At 36.1% G+C, this 26324-nt stretch overlaps 1 protein-coding gene across 6 annotated transcripts in view; it reads right to left on the minus strand.

Moving 5' to 3' along the window:
* Positions 1-417: 417 nt before the first annotated feature.
* PPP4R4 (protein phosphatase 4 regulatory subunit 4) overlaps positions 418-26324 on the minus strand; it is a 119846-nt gene continuing 93939 nt past the window's right edge. For 5 of the 6 annotated variants that reach the window (XM_079912133.1, XM_079912132.1, XM_079912137.1 and 2 more), the window contains 9 exons: positions 23610-23754; positions 20721-20762; positions 20546-20620; positions 15094-15163; positions 14576-14659; positions 14178-14271; positions 8938-9008; positions 3683-3830; positions 418-1250 (listed from right to left, as the gene is read on the minus strand). In XM_079912133.1, the coding sequence (XP_079768259.1) occupies positions 1226-1250; positions 3683-3830; positions 8938-9008; positions 14178-14271; positions 14576-14659; positions 15094-15163; positions 20546-20620; positions 20721-20762; positions 23610-23754 (754 nt within the window). In that variant the 3' untranslated portion in view covers positions 418-1225. Of the gene's footprint in view, positions 1251-3682; positions 3831-8937; positions 9009-14177; positions 14272-14575; positions 14660-15093; positions 15164-20545; positions 20621-20720; positions 20763-23609; positions 23755-26324 lie in introns of those variants that run through there. The other variant, XM_079912134.1, reaches the window with a different exon arrangement.

Here is a 26324-nt window from a genome sequence, read left to right on the forward strand (position 1 = left end):
AAACAGCATGAAAGCCTCACACTGAGTAGCTGTCCCCTGGGTAATATATAGTTGATGTCCGTGCGCTTTTCTTGTTCATTACTTAAGAATGAACTGTCTTTAATTACAGAATAAAAACTGCAGGAAAGTATTTAAAACTTTTTTCACAAACACAGGTATCTCATTAACCTATGTTTTATTTTGAGTAAATTCATTATTCATTATTTCACATTATAAAAAGTAACCACACGCATATGCATTCACAAATTAGATCATCTTTATCATACATCAGTATATTTTAAAAAAACAAATATTTTCTAATAACAATATAGTTATATGCTGATTGCATTTTGAAATAGAGAAGCTGACAATAGCTTCATACAGTATATCTCAAGAACTGACATTTTTAAAATTAAGAACTGAATATATTCCACAGGCAAATGTTGATGGAAATATTAGCATTAGTACAAATATATGCTGTTGACATAGCTTAAGCATGATAGCTTGGAGTAACAGCTGATTCAAACTAGAGTCATCATTTTTAATTCAGTAAGGACAAGTACAATCTAAAATGTAAACAAAGTATTTATAAAATAAATTCTTCTAGGAAATCATCAATCTGTTATTTTTAAGGTAGCTGTAGCTAAAAGTTATCAGAAATCTTTGTAGAATTTTCATTGCCAAATTTTAATTTCGGAATGTCGAGGTACAACATCTTGTCATCACAATCATAGGACTGATATAATTTCGGACAGCTGTTTGTACCCTGTTACACTGTGACTTTTCAACTGGGCTTGGAGATTTGTGAGAAAATGCAGTGTCATTCTTACTCCCAAGTCCCCCTCCAAGTGATTACCTAGGCGGGGCAATTTCAGTTGATTTGGACCTTTCAATTTGTAAATGCTAAACTCTAGAACAATTAAATAGATGGTTTCCTGCACAAATAAATGCAGACTTATCTCTTTTGTAGCAGTAGTTAAAGCACATACCTAAAGTTGTGTTTCATTACACTTCACTATAACATTGGAATTCTGTAACCACATTATTATTCAAGAAATATATATTATACCTCCTAGGGAATATAATTTCAAACATGGAACGTTTAACAACACCAGCTGCCATTATGTATGTCTCTCTTTCCCATTCATTAAAAAAAAAAAAAAAAGCCCGAGCCATTGCTTTAGCTTTTGTCCATCGATCACGTTATCTCCAGTTGTCTTTGTTCTGCCTCCTTCAAGCAGATGATTTAAGGATTGGATTTTCTGGATTTTCTTTGTCAAAAGGAGGAAAGAAAGAGAGGAGAGAGAGAGAAGAAGGAGAAGGAAAGAAAAAAAGAAAACAAAACATGAAAATTTTTATCCATATAATGCTTACAAAGTAAAGAAATAGATATAATCTTTGCATAAACCTAATATATGAGAACGGTGAATTACATATTAAAGATCACTTGGAATAACCTTTAACTACTAAATCCTATGTGCATCTAACATAGCATTCAGTTCAATTCATACTTTTCCTACGTTTTTCACTTTCTATAACCATAACAGAAATTAACACAGCCTAAAAATATATCAATTGTCTGGCCTTGAAAGACATAAGATATGATGCATTCCGTACTTCCTTTAAGACACTGATATTCTTAAATACCAGATGTGTCATCTCCACGATACTGTAAAGCTGGAGAATGTATTGCATAGAATTTTTTTGAGCAGCAAAAACTGAGATAATTAATAGTTTCTGAAATCTCTTCATAGGTTTATTTGAAGAAAAAAAGGATAGATTTTCATTTGGATATGGCACTGAATGGTGGATAATACTCCACAGAAACATGGCCAATGTAGATATCAATCACCTATTTCAGTTATGTGGCGGTGTGCATACATGAGAAAGTCCGAATTAGAACCACATAACATGGAGAGAGAGTTGTGGACCTGCAGATTCAGTTACACACTGATAAAGCAGCTGCGATACCAATATTCCTCCTTCTTCAGAATATTCAGGAAAGAAGAAACAAACTGCTGTGACTTGTTAGCAGAGTGTTTGTCTCTAGATGCATTTTTTAAAACAATCAATTATAGATATAACTGATTATATGATTATTTATATAATTATGTATTACAAATATCGAGCAAGAGAAAATTCAGTCAATAAAAAGGAAAAACATGCTCAACAACGAAAAAACAGATAAAGATAGTAATCTGAAATAAAGGAGAGCTAGTATAAATATATTAGGCTTCAATGGTCTTTACTTATCAAAAATGCCTACTGCATTTAGAAGGATAAGTTGAAAAGAGAATGAATTGCATTCTGATGTTATTAAACGTGTTCTTCAATAGAAGAATTCCAGGGCAATCTTTTGACAGGAAGAGGGTCAAGGGTGATCGAGAGGAAGGATTTCAGGATGCCAGAATGGAAGGCGCCTCAGAGGATGAACTGTGAGCCTTGCCCTGTCATTTCGCGGGCACACCGAGGCCCAGAGTGCTCACTGGAACTGCCACGGGAACCAGGGCGTGAGGCTCCAGCTCCGTGCTCTCCATAGACCATTACCCTGTCCTGCCTCTATTTTGAGACTTTAAATGGAACTCCCACAGTATAATCATTAGAGCAATAATTATATGGCTAAGAGATTCTCTGTAAATAAAAATATCTTCTGTATTAATACTACTAACCTGTACTATCAACATTATTTTTTCTATTTACTATTACTTTTTTCTATTATGTAGTCCTACTCTTTCCTTGAGCTCTATTCAATAAATGTATTTCTAAGTTCTGAATGAATTTTGAATACATCTATATTTGTATACACCAATGACCAATTAAAATTTTTGAACAAATTATAATACAGTTCAGTTCCTAAATGGGACTCCAGTGTGGAGTTTCTGCAAAAAGATGCACATCAGAAACTTAATAATAGAAAATATTCATGAATTAAGTGAAATATGTTTAAAAGAAAGTCTGAATCCTGTTTAAATTCTCTTCTAATCAGAAGATTCACGTGTCCCATATGAAAGAGGACACGTGTAACTATAGTTTGGGTATTTTGGATGAATCACTTCTACCTGGATACAACCTCTCGTCACGGAGATTCTTTTTGGCACTACGCTCTTAAATGTTTAACCTAAAAGAAACAAAGGCTTCGACAATTCAAACAAGATCCAAATGGTGCATAAAAAGGAACCACAAGGGGAAAAGGAGAATAGAGGCCCTTTATGACCTTTATAACTTTAAGGAACAAATGTTGTCTGTAGAATCTCTCGCTTATTGGACCCACAACTCTGGATTATATGCTGCAGTAATATTTCTTAAGTGGCATCAGTTACACCCATCCCTCTGAGCACTGGGTGATTCAATGCTGTGTACTTAAGCTAGTTTGTTTAAACGAATGCAATTACCCTCAGAGTCTTCTCAGAGCTAAATTTCCTGAATGCAAATATTTCACAGAAAAATAAACAGACCTCAGATATTAGTGGGAACCATTTAAAGTTTCTTGTCAACTTCCTAAGGTTACAATGTCTTTGCCACATATAAATTATCTTATATAAAGTATCCGATGTAACAGTGATAATAATAATCCCTTTTAATTGATGACACTGCCTCATTACAGACATCTTCTATTCTTCGGAGAAGTATTTAAGTGGGAAGGAAAGTACACTGAGAAAAGAACAGAATAAAACACTTAGCAGTACATCACTGGATTACTTACAAGGTAGCCTTCCGTGGTTGTGTATCTTTACTTCCACTGCTCTTGGGATCACCTGAGTTACCTGTCCCTCGGGAGGTGCTGGGCAGGGGAGTATTAGAGGAAAAGGAACTGGGAGCACTGCCGGCATTACGAGTCCGGAATGAATCATCTGAAAGTAATACGTGTACAGTCAGCCAGACGGAATATACTTAGAGAGATGTGAACCTTAGAGAAGGTTAATGATAACTGACTTTGTGTCCCTTCTTTTAAAGTCAACTTTATTAAGGTATAATTTATATACAGTAAATTGCACGAATTTAAGGTTCTGACATCTGTATACACCCATGAAGCCATCACCACAATCAAGAGTGAACACACCCATCGCTGGATGTTTGTTCCGCCTCCTTGTCATCCCTCCCTCCACCCCCCTCCCCCACTCCAGGCAACCACGGACCTGCCTCCTGTCACTACAGATTAGTTTGCATTTTATAGAATATTGTATAAATGGAATCATACAGTATGTATGATTTTTCGTCTGCCTTCTTCCATGCAGCATAATTATGCTGCGATTCATCCACATCAATACTTCATCCTTTTTATTGCTGACTGGTATTCCCATTGCACAGACATGCCAAAATTTGTCTATCCATTCTCCTACTGACAGACATTATGATTTTTTTTCCAAAAAATTGGTAATCTATTACAAATAGAGCTGCCATGGACAACTGTGTGCAAGTCTGTGTATGGACATATGTTTTAATTTCCCTTCAGTAAAAGTCTTGGAATGGAACTGCTGAATCACATAGTAAGTGTATATTTAACTTCCTAAGGAACTGCCAACCTGCTGTCCAAAGTGATTAGACCATTTTGCATTTCCAACAGCAACATATGAGAGTCCTGGAAAGTTTCTCCACCTCCTCACACATACTTGATATTGTGAGTCTTTTTAGTCATTCTAGTGGGTGTGAAGTGGTATCTCCTTGTGTGTGTGTGTGGGGGGGGGGTTACTCATTGCTTTAATTTGCATTTCTTAATGGTTACTGATCTTATGCATCTTTTTACTTACTTATTTGTATATCTTCTTTCATGAAGTGCGTGTTCAAATTTTTTCCCATTTTAAAATCAGTTGCCTGATTTGTTTTAAAGATCTTTGTATATTCTTAAAACTAAAAATAGAACCACCATATGATCCTGCAATCCCACACCTGGGCATATATCCAGAGAAAACCGTAATTCGAAAAGATACAGGCACCCCAATGTTCACTGCAGCACTATTTACAATAGCCAAGACATGGAAGCAACCTGAATGTCCATCAACAGAGGAATGGATAAAGGAGATGTGGTGGAATACAGAATATTACTCAGCCATAAAAAAGAATAAAATAATGCCATTTGCAGCAACATGGATGGACCTAGAGATTATCATAATAAGTGAAGTAAGCCAAAGAAAGATAAATATCATATGATATTGCTTGTATGTGGAATCTAAAAAACAAGATACAAATGAACTTATTTCCAAAGTAGAAAGAGACTCGCAGACATAGAAAACTAACTTATGGTTACCAAAGAGGAAAGGTGGGAAAAGGGGGGGAGGGATAAATTAGGAGGTTGGGATTAACATATACACCCTGCTATATAAATAATAAAATAGATAACCAACAAGCAACTACTGTATAGCATAGGGAACTATTCTCAGTATTTTGTAATAACCTATAAGGAAAGAGGACCTGAGGCAGAATATATGTATAACTGAATTGCTGTGCTGTGCACCTGAAATTAACACAATATTGTAAATCAACTATACTTCAACTTAAAAAAAAGATCTTTGTATATTCTGGATACAAGTCCTTTGTCAGGTATATGTAATATGAGTATTTTCTCCTAATCTGTGTCCTGCCTTTTATTTTTTTAATGCTCTATTTCAAAGTGCTAAAACTTTACATTTTTATGAAGTCCAATATGTTAATTTTTTCTTTATGGTTTGGAAAAACTTTTGTCAATTCCAAAATCACAAAGACTCCCTTCTATATTTTCTTCAGAAATGTCAGTTTTAGCTTTTATGCTTAAGTTTAGAATACATTTTGAGTTAATTTTGTGTACAGTTGTGAGATAAGAATTGAGGTTCAGTTCTTTGGGTTTTTTATGGATATCCAATTGTTCTGGTATTATTTAAAAAAATACAATCACATCACCTTTGTTGAAACTCAGCTGACTATGTATGTCAGGGCAGGGCACACAGTCTTGAGTACTGAAGCTGTAGTAGTAAATGATGAAATCAGGTAACTGACATTCTCTAACTTTAATTTTTTTCAAAATACTCAGCTCTATGAATTTGAATACACAGTAAATTTCAAAAAGACTGTCAAAATTTTTATCCGGATTGCACTGAATCTCTGGCTCCATTTAAAATGAACTGACATCATAACAATATTAAGTTTTCTAATCCATAAACACGGTACAGCTTTCCATTTATTTATGTCTTCTTTAACTTCTTTCAGCAACATTTTGGAAGTTCTGAGTGTGCATTTAGCACACATTTTATTAAATTTATCCCTAAGCATTTAAAATCTTTGAAGTTATTTTACATGTTATCTTTAAATAGACAATTTTTTGAAGTATTAGATTTACAGAAAAATTGAGAAGAGAGTATGAAGAATTCCCACCTACCCCTTTCACCTAGTTCCCCTATTATTAACACCTTACATTTACATACTATACTTGGTACAATTAGTGAGCCAGTGGTGACACATCATTATTAACAAAAATCCACAGTGTGTTTGGATTCTGTCAGTCTCACCCAATGTCTGTTTCTGTCTCAGGATCCCATCCAGGGCACCACAGTACACTTACTTGTCAGGTCTCCTTAGGCTCTCCTTGGCTGGGACAGTTTCTTAGCCTTTCCTTGCTTTTGATGACCTTAACAGTTTTTAGGGGTACTGGTCACATAGTTTGTAGGATGTGCCCCTACTGGAATTTGTCTGATGCTTTTCTCACAATTAGACTAGGGATCCGGGTTTGAGGGAGGATGAGAAGAGGTAAAGTAGCATCTTCATCACATCATGTCAAGGAGGAACACTGTGACAAATTTTTTCTCGTTATGTGTTTTATTTATACTTCATGACGGATCACTAGAAATGGGATTTTTTGAGGCATAGACTATTTTTTAAAACTAGGATTCTTGATGAACCTGACCAAACTGCTTCCAAAGGGTTCCACTAATTTTCATACCCACCCAAAATGGATACATTGCAATGTGTTTCCTTGAATCCTTACTAGAATTCCCTTTACATTTCCCCCAGTCTGCTGTGCCCACATAGCTTTGGAATGCTGCAGTTGATGACTGATGGATTCGCCTTAAGTAAAAAGCATCAATTAGATCTTCCACTCTACACTTGACCTTACCTTTATTTTATTTAACACTACTCCCGCTACACCCTCTCCGGGCTCCAGCCAAACAGCCTGCTGTCGCTCCCTGAAGACACAACAGTCAGCTTTTGCTTCTGACAGGTCCTCTGCATGGGACAGTATTCCATACCCATCTCTGCCTGTCAAAATCCTAGCGTACCTTAAGGTTCACCTCAAATGATAATCATCCTAAAGCCCGTCTTAAGCCACAAAAGTAAATAAAATCTCTTCTCTCTGTGAACACTTAATACATTTGTTAAGAGACATTTTGCTCCCATTTTCTCTTTGTAGATCAGATATGTAATTGTATAGTGACTTTTTCCTCAGTCTGTAATTCATTAAGTAATAAATAATAAGTAATAAGCACATTTTTCTAATCAAGAAACCTAGGAGATATTTCATTCAACCTATTCCCTCTCCCCAAAATAATACCAAAATTTTAAGATAGAATACTTTTCAAATATTTTAATAAATAATTTACCCTTATGAGAGACATGCTTTTATTTAAGGCTTTGGATGTTAAGTGTTAGAATCTACGTATCATACACAAGCCTACCTTGTTTTATTGCTCTTCACTTTACTGCAGATAGAACAGAAAATGCACTTTTTATAAATTGAAGGTTTGTGGCAACACTGCACCCAGCAAGTCTAACAGCACCATTTTTCCAACAGCATTTGCTCACTTCGTGTCAGATTTTGATAATTCTTACAATATTTCCAACTGTTTCATTATTATTATATTTATGGTGGTCTGTGATCATGATCTTTGATGTTACTATTGCAATTGTTTTGTGGCACCATAAACCTCACTCACATAAGATGGAAAACTTGGGCTCCCCTGGTGGTGCAGTGGTTAAGAATCCGCCTGCCAATGCAGGGGACACAGGTTCGAGCCCTGGTCCAGGAAGATCCCACATGCCGTGAAGCAGCTAAGCCAGTGCACCACAGCTACTGAGTCTGTGCTCTAGAGCCTGTGAGCCACAACTACTGAAGCCCACATGTCACAACTACTGAAGCCCATGTGCCACAACTACTGAAGCCTGCGTGCCTAGAGCCCGTGCTCCGCAACAAGAGAAGCCACCACAGTAAGCCTGCGCGCTGCAACGAAGAGTAGCCCCCACTCGCTGCAACTAAAGAAAGCCCACACAGCAAGGAAGACCCAACACAGCCATAAATAAATAAATAGAAATAAAGTTCCCTTAAAAAAAGAACACTTGTCAAAAAAAAAAAAAAAAAAGACGGCAAACTTAGTCAATTTATGTTGTGTCTGTTCTGACTGCTCCACTTACTGGCCATTCCCCCATCTCTCGCCGCCTCAGGCCTCCCTGTTCCCTGAGACACAATAATATTGTGCCCAATGAAGGCCATACCTACTTGTTATGTGCCGTCTATGGCTGCTTTTACTCTGTCACACCAGAGTTGAGTAATTGTGACAGAAACCAATTGGCCAACAGAGCCCAAAATATTTATCATGTGGCCCTTTACCCCTGGTATAAACTTTCAAATACATAATACTGTAACTGTTTAGCAGCATATGATCCACAGTGAAGCCCTGCTGTTTTTAACTTCCTTAAAAATTATTGCAAAAACTTTTAGTCTATGCCTCATTAGGTCTTCAGACCACGGTAAAACCTACCTTATTTTGTCCTTTTCCTCTTTTGCAAATATTGAACTGACTCTTGACACAGTGAAAACAAAATAGTATTGTTAAGCATCTTCTTAATTGCTAGGGAAAAGTTTAATTTCTTTGCTATTGGATAAAGATATAAATTTAGGGAAACTGTATCTAGAAATAAAGAAATGGGCCATTTAAGGAAAATCATATTTTATTAAATTTAACAATTTTTTGAAGAGCTCAGATTTCTACTTACCAGTTAGTGAAATCACAGAAGTCTTTGTTAACCCTGAGACAGAAGGTGTATATGCTGCTGTAGAACTTTTACTAGAAAAGAACATGATTTAGTTAAAATACAAGAATATGCTTCTTTCAATCCCAGTCATCTAGCACTAGGTCTTTCCTAATCGTTTTTTTAATGCTTTCCTCTACTTCTTATGAAACATGCTTGCTATTTTTATTTCTCATTTATTTTTTACATTCCATGCCTCACAATAATTACTTTGTCTTTAACTTAAAATCATATCCTTAAACTTCTGCAACATCAAAATAACAGGTTTTCTATTGATGCTCAGCCCAAACAGGTAATGTGGATAAAATTTTCCTGGAAATAACTTATCTTTAGTTCTAATCTCTTTTGTCCATCTTGAGATCACCCTATTGGCTAGGAATTTTAGAAGGATCTACCAATAATGTCCAAAAACATAGCTGAAAATCTAGAATAAGCTTTTTATTCAATCTTTTATAAAAAGATAAAAATAATAAAATAAAAACATTTTTCCCATAACATGTTATATTTTTGATAAATAGTTTTGAAGACGTTTATGTTCCTTTAAAATTACTTTGCTTGCCGCTTGATATACAGCTGTTATATACTATATGTGTACAATACATATAAAATTCATGGTCATTTAATTTATGCTGATTCTCCCCTAATCTTAACTGTTTATAATTTTGTGGTCTGGGCCAAAAGGGAGACTACACATTCATCTACCATCAGGAGAACTGTGTTGTCACCACTTTACCACAGAAACAGGCCAGTGGCTTCTTTACGGACAGAAATAACACTAGCTGCAAATGGATGTCCACATCCATTTAGTAAATGGGGCACGTTCATACCCATTTAGAAGTTCTGTGGCATAGGTGATATAGCATAAACAACACATGGATTCCATGATGTTGTTATAAAGCATCAGGGCAGTAGTCTTCCTAGAATTCCAGGATACCTATTTCTTATGCAAATTCGTAGACTACTTTTTTTTTTAACATGAAACCTTTATAGAAGATAACTTAGAAATTACTGCCCTATAAAAACCTAAAAATTAATCCTGATTTTATTTAATAATTCATTGAATTATTTAATAATTCAATTCATTTCACATAAAGATGTATGACTATAAGATGAAAATTAAGTCAGAACATGACCCATATATATGCTGTCTACAAGAGACTGACTTCAGACCTAGGGACACGTACAGACTGAAAGTGAGGGGGTGGAAAAAGATATTCCATGCACATGGAAATCAACAGAAAGCTGGAGTAGCAATATTCATAACAGACAAAATCGACTTTAAAATAAAGAATGTTACAAGAGACAAGGAAGGACACTACATAATGATCAAGGGATCAATCCAAGACGAAGATATAACAATTGTAAATATTTATGCACCAAACATAGGAACACCTCAACACATAAGGCAAATGCTAACAGCCATAAAAGAGGAAATCGACAGTAACACAATAATCGTGGGGGACGTTAACACCCCATTTATACCAATGGACAGATCATCCAGACAGAAAATTAATAAGGAAACACAAGCCTTAAATGACACATTAGACCAGATAAACTTAATTGATAACTATAGGACATTCTAACCGAAAGCAGCAGAATACACTTTCTTCTCAAGTGCACACGGAACGTTCTCTAGGACAGATCACATCTTGGGTCACAAATCAAGCCTCAATAAATTTAAGAAAACTGAAATCATATCAAGCATCATTACAGACCACAACGCTATGAGATTAGAAATCAATTGCAGGAAAAAAACTGTAAAAAACACAAACACATAGAAGCTAAACAATATGTTATTAAATAACCAATGGATAACTGAAGAAATCAAAGAGGAAGTCAAAAAATACCTAGAAACAAATGACAACGAAAACATGACGACCCAAAACCTATGGGATACAACAAAAAGCAGTTCGAAGAGAGAAGTTTATAGCAATACAATCTTACTTCAAGAAACAAGAAAAATCTCAAACAACCTAACCTTACACGTAAAGCAACTAGAGAAAGAAGAACAAACAAAACCGAAAATTAGTAAAAGAAAAATCATAAAGATCAGAGCAGAAGTAAACGAAATAGAAATGAAGAAAACAGCAGCAAAGATCAATGAAACTAAAAGCTGGTTGTTTGAGAAGATAAACAATATTGATAAACCTTTAGCCAGACTCATCAAGAAAAAAAAGGGAGAGGACTCAAATCAATAAAATTAGAAATGAAAAAGGAGAAGTTACAACTGACACTGCAGAAATACAAAGGATCATAAGAGACTACTACAAGCAACTATATGCCAATAAAATGGACAACCTGGAAGAAATGGACAAATTCTTAGGTATAACTTTCTAAGACTGAACCAGGAAGAAACAGAAAATATGAACAGACCAATCACAAGTAATGAAATTGAAATTGTGATTAAAAATCTTCCAACAAACCAAAGTCCTGGACCAGATGACTTCACAGGTGAATTCTATCAAGCATTTAGAGAAGAGCTAACATCCATCCTTCTCAAACTCTTCCAAAAAATTGCAGAGGAAGGAACACTCCCAGGCTCATTCTACGAGGCCACCATCACCCTGACACCAAAACCAGACAAAGATAAGATATCACGAAAAAGAAAATTACAGGCCAATATCACTGAGGAACACAGACACAAAAATCCTCAACAAAATACTAGCAAACAAAATCCAGCAACACATTAAAAGGATCATACGCCATGAACAAGTGGGACTTATCCCAGAGATACTAGGATTCTTCAATATATGCAAATCAATCAATGTGATATACTACATTAAAAAATTGAAGAATAAAAACCACATGATCATCTCAATAGATACAGAAAAGGCTTCTGACAAAATTCAACACCCATTTATGATAAAAACTCTCCAGAAAGTGGGCATAGAAGGAACCTACCTCAACATAATAAAGGCCATATACAACAAATCCACAGCAAACATCATTCTCAATGGTGAAAAACTGAAAGCATTTCCTTTAAGTTCAGGAACAAGACAAGGATGTCCACTCTTGCCACTATTATTCAACATAGTTTTGAAAGTCCTAGCCACGGCAATCAGAGAAGAAAAAGGAATAAAAGGAAACCAAATTTGAAAAGAAGTAAAACTGTCACTGTTTGCAGATGACATGATACTATACATAGAAGCCACCAGAAAATGAGTAGAGTTTTCCAATGAATTTGGTAAAATTGCAGGATACAAAATTAATACAAAGAAATCTCTTGCATTCCTATACACTAACAATGAAAAATCAGAAAGAGATATTAAGGAAACAATCCTATTTACCATTGCAACAAGAGAATAAAATACCTAGGAATAAACCTACCTAAGGAGACAAAAGACTTGTACTCAGAAAACTATAGGATACTGATGAAAGAAATCAAAGACGACACAAACAGATGGAGAAACATACCATGTTCTTGAATTGGAAGAATCGATACTGTGAAAATGACTATACTTCCCAAAGCAATCTACAGACTCAATGCACTCCCTATCAAATTACCAATGGCACTCTTCACAGAATTAGAACAAAAAATTTTACAATTTGTATGGAAACACAAAAGATCCTGAATAGCCAAAGCAATCTTGAGAAAGAAAAACAGAGCTGGAAGAATCAGGCTCCCTGACTTCAGACTATACTACAAAGCTACATTCATCAAGACAGTATGGTATGAGCACAAAAACAGAAAAATAAATCAATGGAACAGGATACAAAGCCCAGAGATAAACCCACACACCTGTGGTCACCTAATCCATGACAAAGGAGGCAAGAATATACAATAGGGAAAAGACAGTCTCTTCAGTAAGTGGTGCTGGGAAAACTGGACAGCTACATGTAAAAGAATAAAATTAGAACACTCCCTAACACTGCACACAAAAATAAACTCAAAATAGATTAAAGACCTAAATGTAAGGCCAGACACTATAAAACTCTTAGAGGAAAACATAGGCAGAACACTCTGACATAAATCTCAGAAAGATCTTTTTTGACCCACCTCCTAGAGTATGAAAATAAAAACAAAAATAAACAAGTGGGACCTAATTAAACTTAAAAGTTTTTGCACAGCAAAGGAAACCATAAACCAAACGAAAAGACAACGCTCAGAATGGGATAAAGTATTTTCAAACAAAGCAACTGACAAGGGATTAATCTCTAAAATATATAAACAGCTCATGCAGCTCAATATCAAAAAAAAACCAACCCAATGAAAAAATGGGCAGAAGACCTAAATAGACATTTCTGCAAAGAAGACATACAGATGGCCAAGAAACACATGAAAAGGTGCTCAATGCCACTAATTATTAGTGAGATGCAAGTCAAAACTACAATGAGGTATCACCTCACACCAGTCCGAATGGCCATCAGCAAAAAATCTACAAAGAAAAATGCTGGAGAGGATGTGAAGAAAACGGAACCCTCCTACACTGTTGGTGGGAATGTAAATTGGTACAGCCATTATGGAGAACACAATGGAGGTTCCTCAAAAAACTAAAAATAGAATTACCATATGACCCAGCAATCCAGCTCCTGGGCATATACCTGGAGAAAACCATAATTCAAAAAGATACATGCACACCAATATTCACTGCAGCACTATTTACAACAGCCAGGACATGGAAGCAACCTAAATGTCCATCAACAGGGAATAGATAAAGAAGATGTGGTACATACATACAAGGGAATATTACTCAGCCACAAAAAGGAACAAAACAGTGCCATTTGCAGAGGCATGGATAGACCTAGAGACTGTCATATAGAGTGAAGTAAGTCAGAAATAGAAAAAGGAACATTGTATAATATCACTTATAAGTGGAATCTAGAAAAATGGTACAGATGAACTTATTTGCAAAGCAGAAATAGAGACACAGATGTAGAGAACAAACTTATGGATACCAAGGGGGAAGGGAAGTCAGGATGAATTGGGAGATTGGGATTGACAATAAACATACTACTATGTATAAAATAGATAACCAATGAGAACCTACTGTATAGCACAGGGAACTCTACTCAATGCTCTGTGGTGACTTAAATGGGAAGGAAATCTAAAAAAGAGGGGATATATGTATACGTATAACTGATTCACTTTGCTGTACAGCAGAAACTAACACAACATTGTAAAGCAACTATACTCCAGTAAAAATTAATTAAAAATAAAATAAAATAAAAATTAAGTCAAAATGTGAGTAGCTGACAGATCATACCCAGCACACTTGTCTAAGTTGCCATATTTTGCATGAAAAGCTTGATTATTAAAAGACTGGCTTCGAATCAATTTGGATTTCTTGATTTCTTTGCCTAGAGTAACAAGCAAAAGGAAAATGCAATTGTTTAGTTCATCAGTTCATCCTTAGCTGCCCCAACCCCATTTCCTCTCCAACTCCCACAATTTTCAGTAAAACACTGACAGGTGTAGCTTCCTTTCCTTAGCTTGACCTGACTGGTGTATCTCTTACCCCTACTGCCCATTAAGAACCGCCAAAACAGCTAACAGGAAAAGGCAAAAGGTGCCTTCAAATGATATATCTCATCTCACGGAGTGACTTCTCTGTAATTATTGTTTAGGAAAGGAAAAAAGGAGACACAAAAACAAGTTTCTTACTTGTGGATGGGGTGCCAGAAGAGGGTCCAGGGACAGAAATGGGGATGTTCTTGGGCAGAGTTGTTGGTGTCTTGGTGTCTCTACCTAAAACAAACTCTGATTTAAGTGCTATAATTTCCTCTGAGTTCTTATTAATCTCCATACACATACAAGGCAATGCAGAGAATATGAATCACTATCCCTAGTGAAGCAACGCTCTCTTCCAAATCTTACTTTTTATATATTTAAATATTTCAATCTTAGTTATTCAGTGATCAATTTTGCAATCTTATTGCTGCTACCAAACTTCAAACTTTCCTTTGAAGGATCTGAACCTCCACATTGATCCTCACCATTTATTCATGTACTCCTAAACCTATATCACAGTTAGCAGCCAATTTTTGAAAACAACTTTGATAAATGAAAGAAAGTGAAGTGATTTTCCATATTAAATTAAAAACTAAGCATGGTCTCTCAGCATGCTAGGATGCAACATCAGTTGGGTACCTTGGTGATAAAGACATGCGAAAACTACTTACGTTTCTTTTCAAAGGTTTTATCACTCATGGGCCTTCCATCATTTTGTTGCTTTTCTTTTTCTAATTGTTCCTATTAATAAAACAGTATCTTAGCATTAAAGGTAAGTATTAGATTTAGAAAATTGTTCTAATCAGAAATTACTCTAAGCTTTAGAGGTACAGATACAGTTCACAAAAATACATAACAGAAGTAATTTGTTTTTCCAAATTAGTGTCTAAAGAAGTCACAGTTCTTTCAGATTTGTGTTTTTTTAAACATCTACAGAATTGTGCCCTTGGAGGCTTGTCAAACTAAAACAATGAGTTTACTATCACTGTTGTGATGAGCCGTTAATTTCTACAACGTATTTACTCATTCTCATCAGCAAAATGTGTTACTACTGGCCCTTTCCATTTCTGACTGATACATGGCAAAATAATGTTCTTCTTTTAAAAGACTAAGAGAAAAAGAAATGATCTTTTAGATATTATTTAAATGTTCTATTGAAGTATAGTACACATAGAGAAGGTGCACAAATGTAAGTGTGCAGCTCAATAAATTCTCCCCAAGTGAACACACCCATATAATCAGCTCCCAGACCAAGAAACAAAATGTTACCCACACTCAAAGAGTTCTTTATCCCAACAGAATAGCCAAGAAAAATCAATAAACATATCAAGTTCTGAACAAACATGGCATAACTGACATGTACAGAACACTACAATCAACACTGGAGAACATACATTCTTTTCAAGTGCATGTAAAATAAAAAGGCAGAGAAAATACGCAAGATAAAAAATATTCCACATAGAACTGGACTGCATAAAAAACTATTAAATAAAAATTCTAAAACTAAAAATAAAACATGCAAAACTGAAAGATATCACCAAGTGGGCTTAATAGTAGTGTTACCTGCGTCATCTTTTCCTCTACTATCTTGATCATATTAATCACAGTTGTCTTGAAGTCCTTGTCTGCTAACTCTAATATCAGGATCATCTGTGGATCTTTTCCTATTCTCTGATCTTTGTCTTGGGTTTATTAGGTCATTAAGTCCTAAAATGTTTTAGAGTCTGCTTATTCTCTACATCTTCTACCACTGGCAATCCTGAACTCTAATCTTTGGTTTAGACTGCTGAAATAATGCAATTTGCTTTTCAGAGGATTTCCACTTAAGTTTTTAATCTTACAGCATAATTCTCTGCAGAAAAATAGACAATATAAAAAATCAGAATTTTAGAACTGACAAATAGAGTAATGGAAATTTTAAAATCAGTGGAGAGTCTCCGCAGCCAAATGCAGAGGGCAGGAAAAGAACTGGTGACACCGAAGATGGATCAACAGAAATTATTCACTCTGAGTAGCAGAGTTTAAGGAAAAAAAAAAAAAAGAAAGAAAGAACAAAGCCTCATGGACCTGTGGGATAGTATCAAAAGATTTAACGTATGTGCAATTGGAGACCCAGAGGTATAAGAGTGAGGAACTGGGACAGAACATATATTGAAATAAATAATGGCTCAAACCTTCCCAAATTTGGGAAATGACACTCATTTACAGATTCAGGAAGCTCAGCAAATCCAAGACAGAAAAAATTTGAAGCTAATCATGCCTAAAAACATCACAAGCAAACTGCTAAAGATAAAAAAGAAAAGAAAAAATCTTAGAAGTAGACAAACAACATTATATAGAGAAGAATAATAATTCAAATGAGAACAGATATTTTATCAGATGCTATGGAGACCACAACACAGACAGAAACACTTCTTAAAGTACAGCATAAAAAAGGCTGTAAACCCAGAATTCTGTATCCAATAAAAATATCCTTTAGAGAGAAAGGCACAAATAAGACATTCTAGATAAAGGAAAATGAAGATAATTTGTTACAAAATACTTGCACTCCGAGAACTTCCAAAGAAAGTTCTTCAGGCTGAAGGGAAAAAATAAGAGGGACATTTGGGTCCTAAGCAATGAATGAAGAGCACTGGAAATGGTAAACATCTGAGTAAACACACAGGTTTACTCTCTTAAGTTCTTCAAGATACATATGACAACTTAAAGCAAAAATTATCACACTGACTGGTGGGGTTTTCAGTGCAGATGTAATTCACATGACAAGTGTAACATAAAGAACAGTATGGAGCAAGTAAAGGGTTCTGTATCACTGTTAAATAAAGTGGTACAATATTAACAAAAAGAAGACTATAAAAGGTTAGGTATGTCTGCTGTAATCTCTAGAGAAAACACCAAAAAGCAATTCAAAAAAAAAAGGGGGGGGGGCGAAGAGACAGAGAGAAACACCAATCACTAAGATAAAAATATAAAAGGGGGGCTTCCCTGGTGGCACAGTGGTTGAGAGTCCACCTGCCGATGCAGGGAACGCGGGTTCGTGCCCCGGTCCGGGAGGATCCCACATGCCGCGGAGCGGCTGGGCCTGTGAGCCATGGCTTCTGAGCCTGCGCATCCAGAGCCTGTGCATCCGGAGCCTGTGCTCCGCAACGGGAGAGGCCACAGCATTGAGGGGCCCGCGTACCGGGAAAGAAAAAAAATATATATACATACATATATATATATATAAAAGGGGGTATCATCATAGATTCTATATACATTAGAAGGATAATATAAGAATATTATAAACAACATATGCCAACAAATTTGACAGCTTAGATGACACGGACAAATTGGGGAGGGGAAGCAACTTATCAAATTGACAAAAAAGAAAGAAAATCTGAATAGTATTATAGCTATTAAAGTAATTGAATGAATTATCAAAATCCTTCCAAAATGAAAACTTTGAGTCTTGATAGTTTCACTAGTGAATTCTATCAAACACTCAAGGAAGGAAAAAAAACAATTTTATACAAAAGTTGTCAGAAAATAGAGGAAGTGGTAATACTATCCATCTCATTTTATGAGGCCAGAATAACTCGAATACCAAATTTAAAAGACCCAAGAAATGACCCCAAAAATTATAAACCAGTTCCCACTATGAATTTATGAATACAAAGGCAAAATTCCTTTAAATAAATTAGCCAAGCATCCAACAGTGGAGAAAAGGACAATATATCATCACCAAATAGAGTTTATCTCCAAAATATAAAATCGGTTTACCATTTGAAAAATCAATGTAACTCAGTGTTTTAACACAATGAAAGTAGAAAAACAAATATCATTTCAGGAAATGCAGAAACAGCATCTGGCAAAATTTAACAATCACTCATAAAAACTCTCAGCAGACCAGGAATAGAAGCGATAAAGGGCATCTATATAAAACCTATTGGTAACACCATACCTAATGATGAAAGATTGAACTGCTTCCCCCTAAGAACAGTAAAAAGACAAAGATGCCTACTTGCATCACTTTTATTAGTCAGAGGTCTCTTATTATACTGGAGGTCCTGGACCTTTTAATACGACAAAAAGAAAGAAATAAAAGGTACAAACACTGAACAGGAAGAAGTAATCCTACTGTACTAAAAGATGACATAATGGCTCAGGTAGACTCATGTCCTATTAAATCTAAAAACCAACTTCTACAACAAATAAGCAAACTTAGCACATTTTCAAAATACAAGGTTAATATACAAAAATCAATAGTATTCTTAAACTCCAGCAACAAAAAACTGGAAAGTAAAACTTTAAATTACAATTCCATTTATAATGCCAAGACACGTAATATACTAGAAATAAATCTAACAAAAGACTGCCTTGAACTCTACACTTAATTCTACCAAAACTAAGAAGACTAAATAAATGAAGTGGTAGACAATGTTCATGGATTGGAAGACTTAATTGTTAAGATGGCAATTCTCCAAATTGACCTACAGATCAATGCTAATTAACACAATCCTAACTAAAATTCCAGCAGGCTTTTTACAGAAATTGATAAACTGATTCTAAACATTGTATCAAGATGAAAAGGGCCTCTACTGGCCAAAGCAATTTTTTAAAAAGTTGGAAAAGTTACCCTACCTGATTTTAAGAATTACTATAAAGTTATAGCGATCAAGATAGTTTGGAATTGCCAAAAAGATAAACCTATAAATCACTGCAACAGAATGGGAGTCAAGAAACAGACATATGTATATATGGACAACTGATTTTTTTAAAAAAGGTGCTAAGGCAATTCAATGGAAGTAAAGTTTTCAATAAATGGCATTAGAATAATTGCTCATTGAGATGGAAAAAATAAACATATATAAAAATTAACTTGAAATGAATCATAGACCTAAATGTAAAACCTAAAACTAAAATTCCTAGAAGAAAACACAGGAAAAAGTCTTTATAATTTGGGGATAGACAAAAGACTCTTAGAACAAAAAAGCATGAACTATGCTAAAAGAAAAAAAAGGATAAGACTTCATCAAAATTAAAAACTTCTTCTCGTCCAAAGACACCATGAAGCACAGACTCCAAGAAAATATTCATAAAATGTATCTCTGACAAAGGAGCTGTATTCAGAGTTTATAAAGAACTCTCACAACTCAATAAGAAGATAAACAAAAATCCTTTAAAATCTGAAAAGAGACTTCATCAACTAAGATATGAGGATGGCCAATACACAAAGGAAAAGATGCTCAGCCTCCTTAGGCATCAGGGATAAGCAATTTGAGATAACATTACATACCCACCCTCTCGAGCATTAGAGAGGATACGGGGTAACCGAAGCTCTCCACCACAGCCAGTGGGAATGCAAAACGGCACAGGCACTTTGTAAAACAGTCTTTGTTTTTAAGTTAAGTGTAGTTTACCATACGATCCAGCCATTCCATTCCTAAGTTATTTCCCCAAGAGAAATGAAAACTTATGTCCACTCAAAGACTTCTTCACTAATGTTCCCAAGCTAGAAGTAACCCAAATGTCCGTTAAGACGTGGATAAACACGTTGTGGTATATCCGCGGTACGGACTACTACTCAGAGATAAAAAGGAATGACCTCTTTATATGCACAAAAACATGGATGAATCTCAAAGTAATCATGCTGATGGAAAGAAGCATGACCCAAAAAGGTACTAACATATAATTCAATTTATATAAATTCTAAAAAACGCAAACTAATTTACAGTGACAGAAACTAGATTAGTGGTTGCTAGGGACTAGAGTAGAAGATGTGAATCACTAAGGGGGCACAAGGAAATTTTTGAAGGAATGGCAACGTTTGGTATTTTATATTCTGGTTTCATGGGTATGTCTGTATGTCAAAATTCACCAAATTGCACACTTTAAGTATTTGCTGTTAATCATAAGTCAATCATACTTCAATAAGGTAGTTTTTTTTTTTTTTGAAGGCTCTCAAATGTAGTTTTCCTTACAATTCATAAAAGAACATATTTCAAAAGGTCAGGATTCTTCTTTAGTCATTTAGGGAAAATAAAATTAGTATGAAACTGAAAGAAATTATTGATTAGATTTAATAACAAAGCACAGTTAATACTGGTCAGAAAAGAGTACGTGTGTGTGTGTGTGAAAACATACCATTTCCAAAAGAAGTAGCTCTTCTCTTTCTTTCTCTTGATCCAACAAATCTTTTTCATAAAATTTTTTCTGAAACTAAGTTTAAAGTTTAAAATGAAATTGTGAAACATTAATGATGAGTCTCTGCCAATTTTTAAATATTCCTTTCAACATAAGGTAAAGAGAGTGTACTCACAGCGTCCATGGACATTTCCATTCTGTCCAACTCTAACACAGTCTGCAAAGAAAATGTTTTAAATTATTCAACAGTAATTAAATTAAATCAACTAATCATTTCTCAGAAAGACTCCTTTTCCAGAGGGAGGATCAAAGAAGAGACTTCTCCACTATGTGAAAGGCTAAATTAGAAAGTCTCTAAAGTTCTTCCCAACTCTATGTTGTGTTTTTAATCAACCTCTATATATTAACACCAAGATCCACTTAAACTTTTAAAAGTTTTTCAACTTAAGAAAAGCAAGTGTAGGGCTTCCCTGGTGGAGCAGTAGTTAAGAATCCACCTGCCAATGCAGGGGCCACAGGGCCCCTGGGCTGGGAAGATCCCACATGCCGCGGAGCAACTAAGCCCGTGCGCCACAACTACTGAGCCTGCGCTCTAGAGCCCGCGAGCCACAACTACTGAAGCCCACGCGCCTAAAGCCCGTGTTCGGCAATAAGAGAAGCCACCGCAATGAGAAGCCTGCGTACCGCAACAAAGAGTAGCCCCCGCTCACCACAACTAGAGAAAGCCCGTGCACAGCAACAAAGACCCAACTCAGCCAAAAATAAATTAATTAATTACATTAAAAAAAAAAAAAAAGAAAAGCAAGTGTAGAGGATTATTTTAAATACTAAACACATGCAATTTAGTTTCTAATAACTTCCTGTGCCACTCTTTTCTGAATCTTCAGAAATACAATATAATTTTTGAATTTTTTAAAAAAACTTTTAGCTAAATATATACAAAGCTAGGTATCATTGGGCTTAATATCCTTAGTTCCTTGCCACAGAAACTTTTGATTATTATGACATTTTGACCAATAGAAAAAACTTTACTCTGAAAGCATTCTCTTAATTTAGAATTTGTCTTTTCAAATACATTGGTCTGAAATAAATTATTTCAGTCAAACAATGAATGGCCCATCTAATCCAGGGTTCTGTCTCTGATAGAGGACAGTACTTTTTTACAGGAGTAACTCTGATGGCCAGGATAAAGTACATTTATTCATATGCCCAAAGCTATCCATTGCAAACATAATATTTATTTGAAGTTTTATTTTTATGCTGAAATTTATGAAAATGTTATAATTTATGGCATGAAATAGCCCTTTTAAATGAAATTACTTTTCATCTTAAGAAACTGACTATTTCATTTTTATCCCAAAGCTTTGAATAGCTAGCTTCCTGAGAGGTTCCCATACCAATACATCAGTTTGATAAACATTATACTATAGAATTTTCATGGGACAGACTGACTTCCTCACGTGACACGTTCTTGAAATAAGGGCTGTACTACAGAATAATCCATTGAAAGTTAATAATCTATCAATTTAATTATATCATTTTTGCCCCTATTTATAGGGTTAGCTTGAGTTACCTCTTCAGTTAATAAATTCTCTCAAAAAAGTAACTGTCTCACGTTTACTATTTTGAAAGTTAATTCCATTGCTTACACTTCTGTAATTAAACGGTAAAGACAGAAACAAATGTTATGTGTATCTATGTTTTTAGATTTAGATGCATGTCCAGACTCTGGGTATTTCTGATTATTTCAGTTAATGAAAGAAGAATTTACATTTCAGTAAAATAAAATTATACTAATTAATACTAAGTTATCAAATCACTTTATTAAAAAGTTCCTGGGGCTTCCCTGGTGGCGCAGTGGTTGGGAGTCCACCTGCCGATGCAGGGGCGCGGGTTCGTGCCCCGGTCCGGGAGGATCCCGCATGCGGCGGAGCGGCTGGGTCCGTGGGCCATGGCCGCTGGGCCTGCGTGTCCGGAGCTTGTGCTCCGCAACTGGAGAGGCCACAACAGTGAGAGGCCCGCATACCGCAAAAAAAAAAAAAAAAAAAGTTCCTTATGCAACATCTGGCAATGATCTCTAGAGAAAAAAAAAAAAAATCAAAGGACTCTTTTTGTTTTCCTCATCATCGACACCAAGTTACTTAACACATTAATAAATTAACTTCTCTCACTACAAATACATGCTCAAAAACTATGTGTCCTGAACTTCACATTCAGATTCATAAAAGTAATGATTTTTTTCTTGAATTTTATTTTATTTATTTTTTTATACAGCAGGTTCTTACTAGTCATCCATTTTATACACATCAGTGTATATACATGTCAGTCCGAATCTCCCAATTCATCACCATAAAAGTAATGATTTTCATGTGACATAACCTTATAAAAATATTATACACTCAACCAAAAGGTGTTGAAGACTATGAAGTATTTTAAGGTTTGACTTCACTAACCCAAATGTTTACTGTGTTAGAGTTCCAATATTGCCGAACAATCCACAGAAGATCACGCGCTAAAACGAACAAACAAAAACCCGCAAGACACAATGTTACATAATTGAAAAGCGCTAGGGATCTGTATTCAGCCCTGGCTCTGCCACTTACCAAGAAGATCTTAAGCAAACACTTGAACATTTCTAGGTCTCGAGCTTCTGCAAAGTCCAACAGATCACTGAAGGCCCCTCCAGCCCTTTCAGGGCTAAGTTTCTATCAAAGGTGACTTTCCCTATTATACCAACAAAGTTTTCCCAATTCTAATCACTTATAAAGAGTCTGGTGAATGAAGTACTCATTCATTATTAGCTGAACAGTATTTACTGAGTACCTAAAATGTAAGCTCTCTCATAGAGCTTATATCACCAGTAATAAAAGATTAATGTCTCAGTGCCCTCTAGAAGGACTTTCATATCCAATTGGAGCATACATCAACCAAATCAGTTACTAATTCTTACTCCTCTAGCAGTGATAGAAATATTTTAACATATTGCTATCCCATCAAGCTAAGATAGTGAGGCTGTGGTGAACACTGCAAGAAAGGCAAATGTCGTGGCAAGAGGGACGCTTACTCTTTTCACAGTGGCCAGAACATCTTTATCTTTTTCTTGACAGAGGAGTTTTCTCACACACATTTCTAACTGTTGAAGTAGATGTTTATCTGCAGGGATCTTCAGGGTAGATTTCACTTTGGGCAACAAGTAGCAAAGTTTCATTCTGCAATAAATTGACAGTATTAACTTGTGAGTGAATTTAATACCTAAGAATGACGGTCACATGAAATTGAAAGAAAACTCAAGCTTTAGCTAGCCTGAGAATTTCTTATGCAACAAATGTCTATGGAGGGTCTATGATGAGTCAAGCGTTCATCATTCTGGATGCTGAGATAACGCAGTGGAGAAAACCAACAAAATTCTCTGCTGTCACAGAGCTTACGTTCTAGTACACGGGTAGGGAGAGAGGATAAACAAATACGTAAAATGTCTGTCAAACAGTGGTAAATGCTGCAGAGAAAAATAAAGCAGGGAAAGACGACAAAGGAGTACAAGGAGGGGGATTACAAGTTCAAACCAGGTGGTCAGGGAGGCTTTTAGTCAAGATTTCACTGAAAAGATGACATTTAAGCAAAGAATGAAAGTAAATTAGGGACTAAGCCTTGTGACTATCTAGAGAAGAGGGGGGAGCCTGCCTTAGAAGTTGCCCCAAATTAACAAATTGGCCAGAACTGGCAAACTGGCTAGCACGTCTAGAACAGAGCAAAAACGAAATCAGCTGGAGGCCTCAGAGTGAAATAGGAGGCCAGTTCATCCGGGGCCTTGCAGCTCACGGTTTGGGGACTGGCTTTCATTTTGAGAGCAATGAGAAGCCACGGAGGGTTTTGCAAAGCCGACTGAAATGATGTGACTTAACGTTTGGAAAGTATCATCTGGCTACCGTATTGAGATTAGACTGTAGGTGGTCAAGGACAAAAGGGACACGGGGTGGCAGGGGGCTCTTTCAGTAATTCAGGCAAGAGATGATGGTGGCTTGAACCAGAGTGGCAGCAGTGAGGTGGTGGGAAGTGGTTTGATTCTGAATATATTTTACAAGCGGCAGGATGTGCTGAGGGCTTGGAAATGGAGTGACAGAAAGGAAGTCGCGGCTCTGACCTGAGCAAGTGGCAAGACGAAATGGTTATTTACTGAGACGGAGAAGACTGCAGAAGGAGCAAGTGCAGGTGAGAAGATGGGGATTAACTGGACAGATGAAGTCTGAGGAGGCTGTTAGATAGTCGACGGAAATCCTAGTGGGCAGTTGGCTCAATGAGTCTTCTGACCAGGGTGGATGTCCATGCTGGAGATTTGCAGTCAGGAATCTTCAGCACACAGATGATACACAAGCCATGAGACTGGAGAATCACCCAGGCAAGTAAGTGCAGTTTGAGAAGAAGAGATAAAAGGAGAGCATCTACAGCACCACCACAGGCTGATAAAGAAGCAACAAGCAAACTGAAGAATTCCAGACAGGTGAAAGGAAATCCGGGAAAGTATAAAAAAAACCCAACCAACCAACCAAACAAACAAAAAAACTTCCTAGGAAAAGGCGGTGCAAGAAATGTTCTGCTTTGCTAAGCTAAAATTCTACTGCTTTGCCAGGGCTGGTTGTCTAACTTGGGGCTGCTGTCTTCATTCATTCATTCATTCATTCATTCATCTAAGAGCTCTCCAGATACTATTTTTTTATTTCTATGCCAAACCTTGAGACAACTAAGTCCCATTCCTGGAGTTCCCAGGATACCTTCTCAGCTGAGCCTTCAGTTGAGGATTCTTATACAACAAAATCTGCTTTTTATTCAACTAAAAAGTCAAAAGAAGTTCCTCCTCTAGAATTTTCATCTCTGTACATAGCAATAATAGTCCCAAACTTATTCAGCTCTCACCACGGATACTGCTAGGCATGGTAACGCTTTCTCTAATTTAAGGGGTCCCAATTACCCCAGAGAGAATTGTTTTCATTTCTGGTCGCTGAAGAGAAGGCTCCTTTGAATACCAACAGTCTTTTTCTAGCCTTGGTATTGTCTAGACTCAATGAATTTTTTAAACATTCACTTAAGGAAAAACGATCAACAGTCCACGCACACTTCATTCTTTATAACCCAAGGCAGACCTAGAAAACATACATTCAACAGAAGCTACAGAAGCCTTAGCAGTGATTTATCTCTATGAGAATCCTGGGCCCAGGAGATTATAAAGATTTAGAGATTAGGGATCATACTTTTCAGGTAAACTAAATTCTTTATGTACACTACCTCAAGTTTTTATTCTTCAGAACACCCCATGAATTAGGTACCACGGAAATTGATGCACAGAGAGGTTTTGTAAGTTGCCCAGACACATAGCTGGTGGAGAGCTGGAAATCAGCTCAGGGAGTATGGCTCCAAAAACTCTCCCCCTACCCTGCTCGATCCGGCCACGCTCACCTGTCATGGCTTTCATTCTACCTGCACATTTCTAAAAGTGTTGAGCAAAGCCTTTCGTATCCAAAAGCCAGTTAGTATATGGTGTTGCTGGACCCATTCGTTAGGCTGGCAGCTGCCCAAGCAGGAGAGTGAGAACCAAGACAAACTGCTATACGATCATCTCTTACTCAGAAAAACCACCAGAATTCATAGAGCAATATTCATCTTCATCTGGTTTTTGAATTAACAGGTTGCTTTCCCTTAGAGTCAATGCTATGCTGTCAGTCACACTGACTCGAGTAGAGATGATTTCACTTCCTTTCAAATGATTTTTGGGAACTGCTTGATA

This window comes from Stenella coeruleoalba, assembly GCF_951394435.1.
Source record: "Stenella coeruleoalba genome assembly, chromosome: 2".
Classification (NCBI taxonomy): Eukaryota; Metazoa; Chordata; class Mammalia; order Artiodactyla; family Delphinidae; genus Stenella; species Stenella coeruleoalba.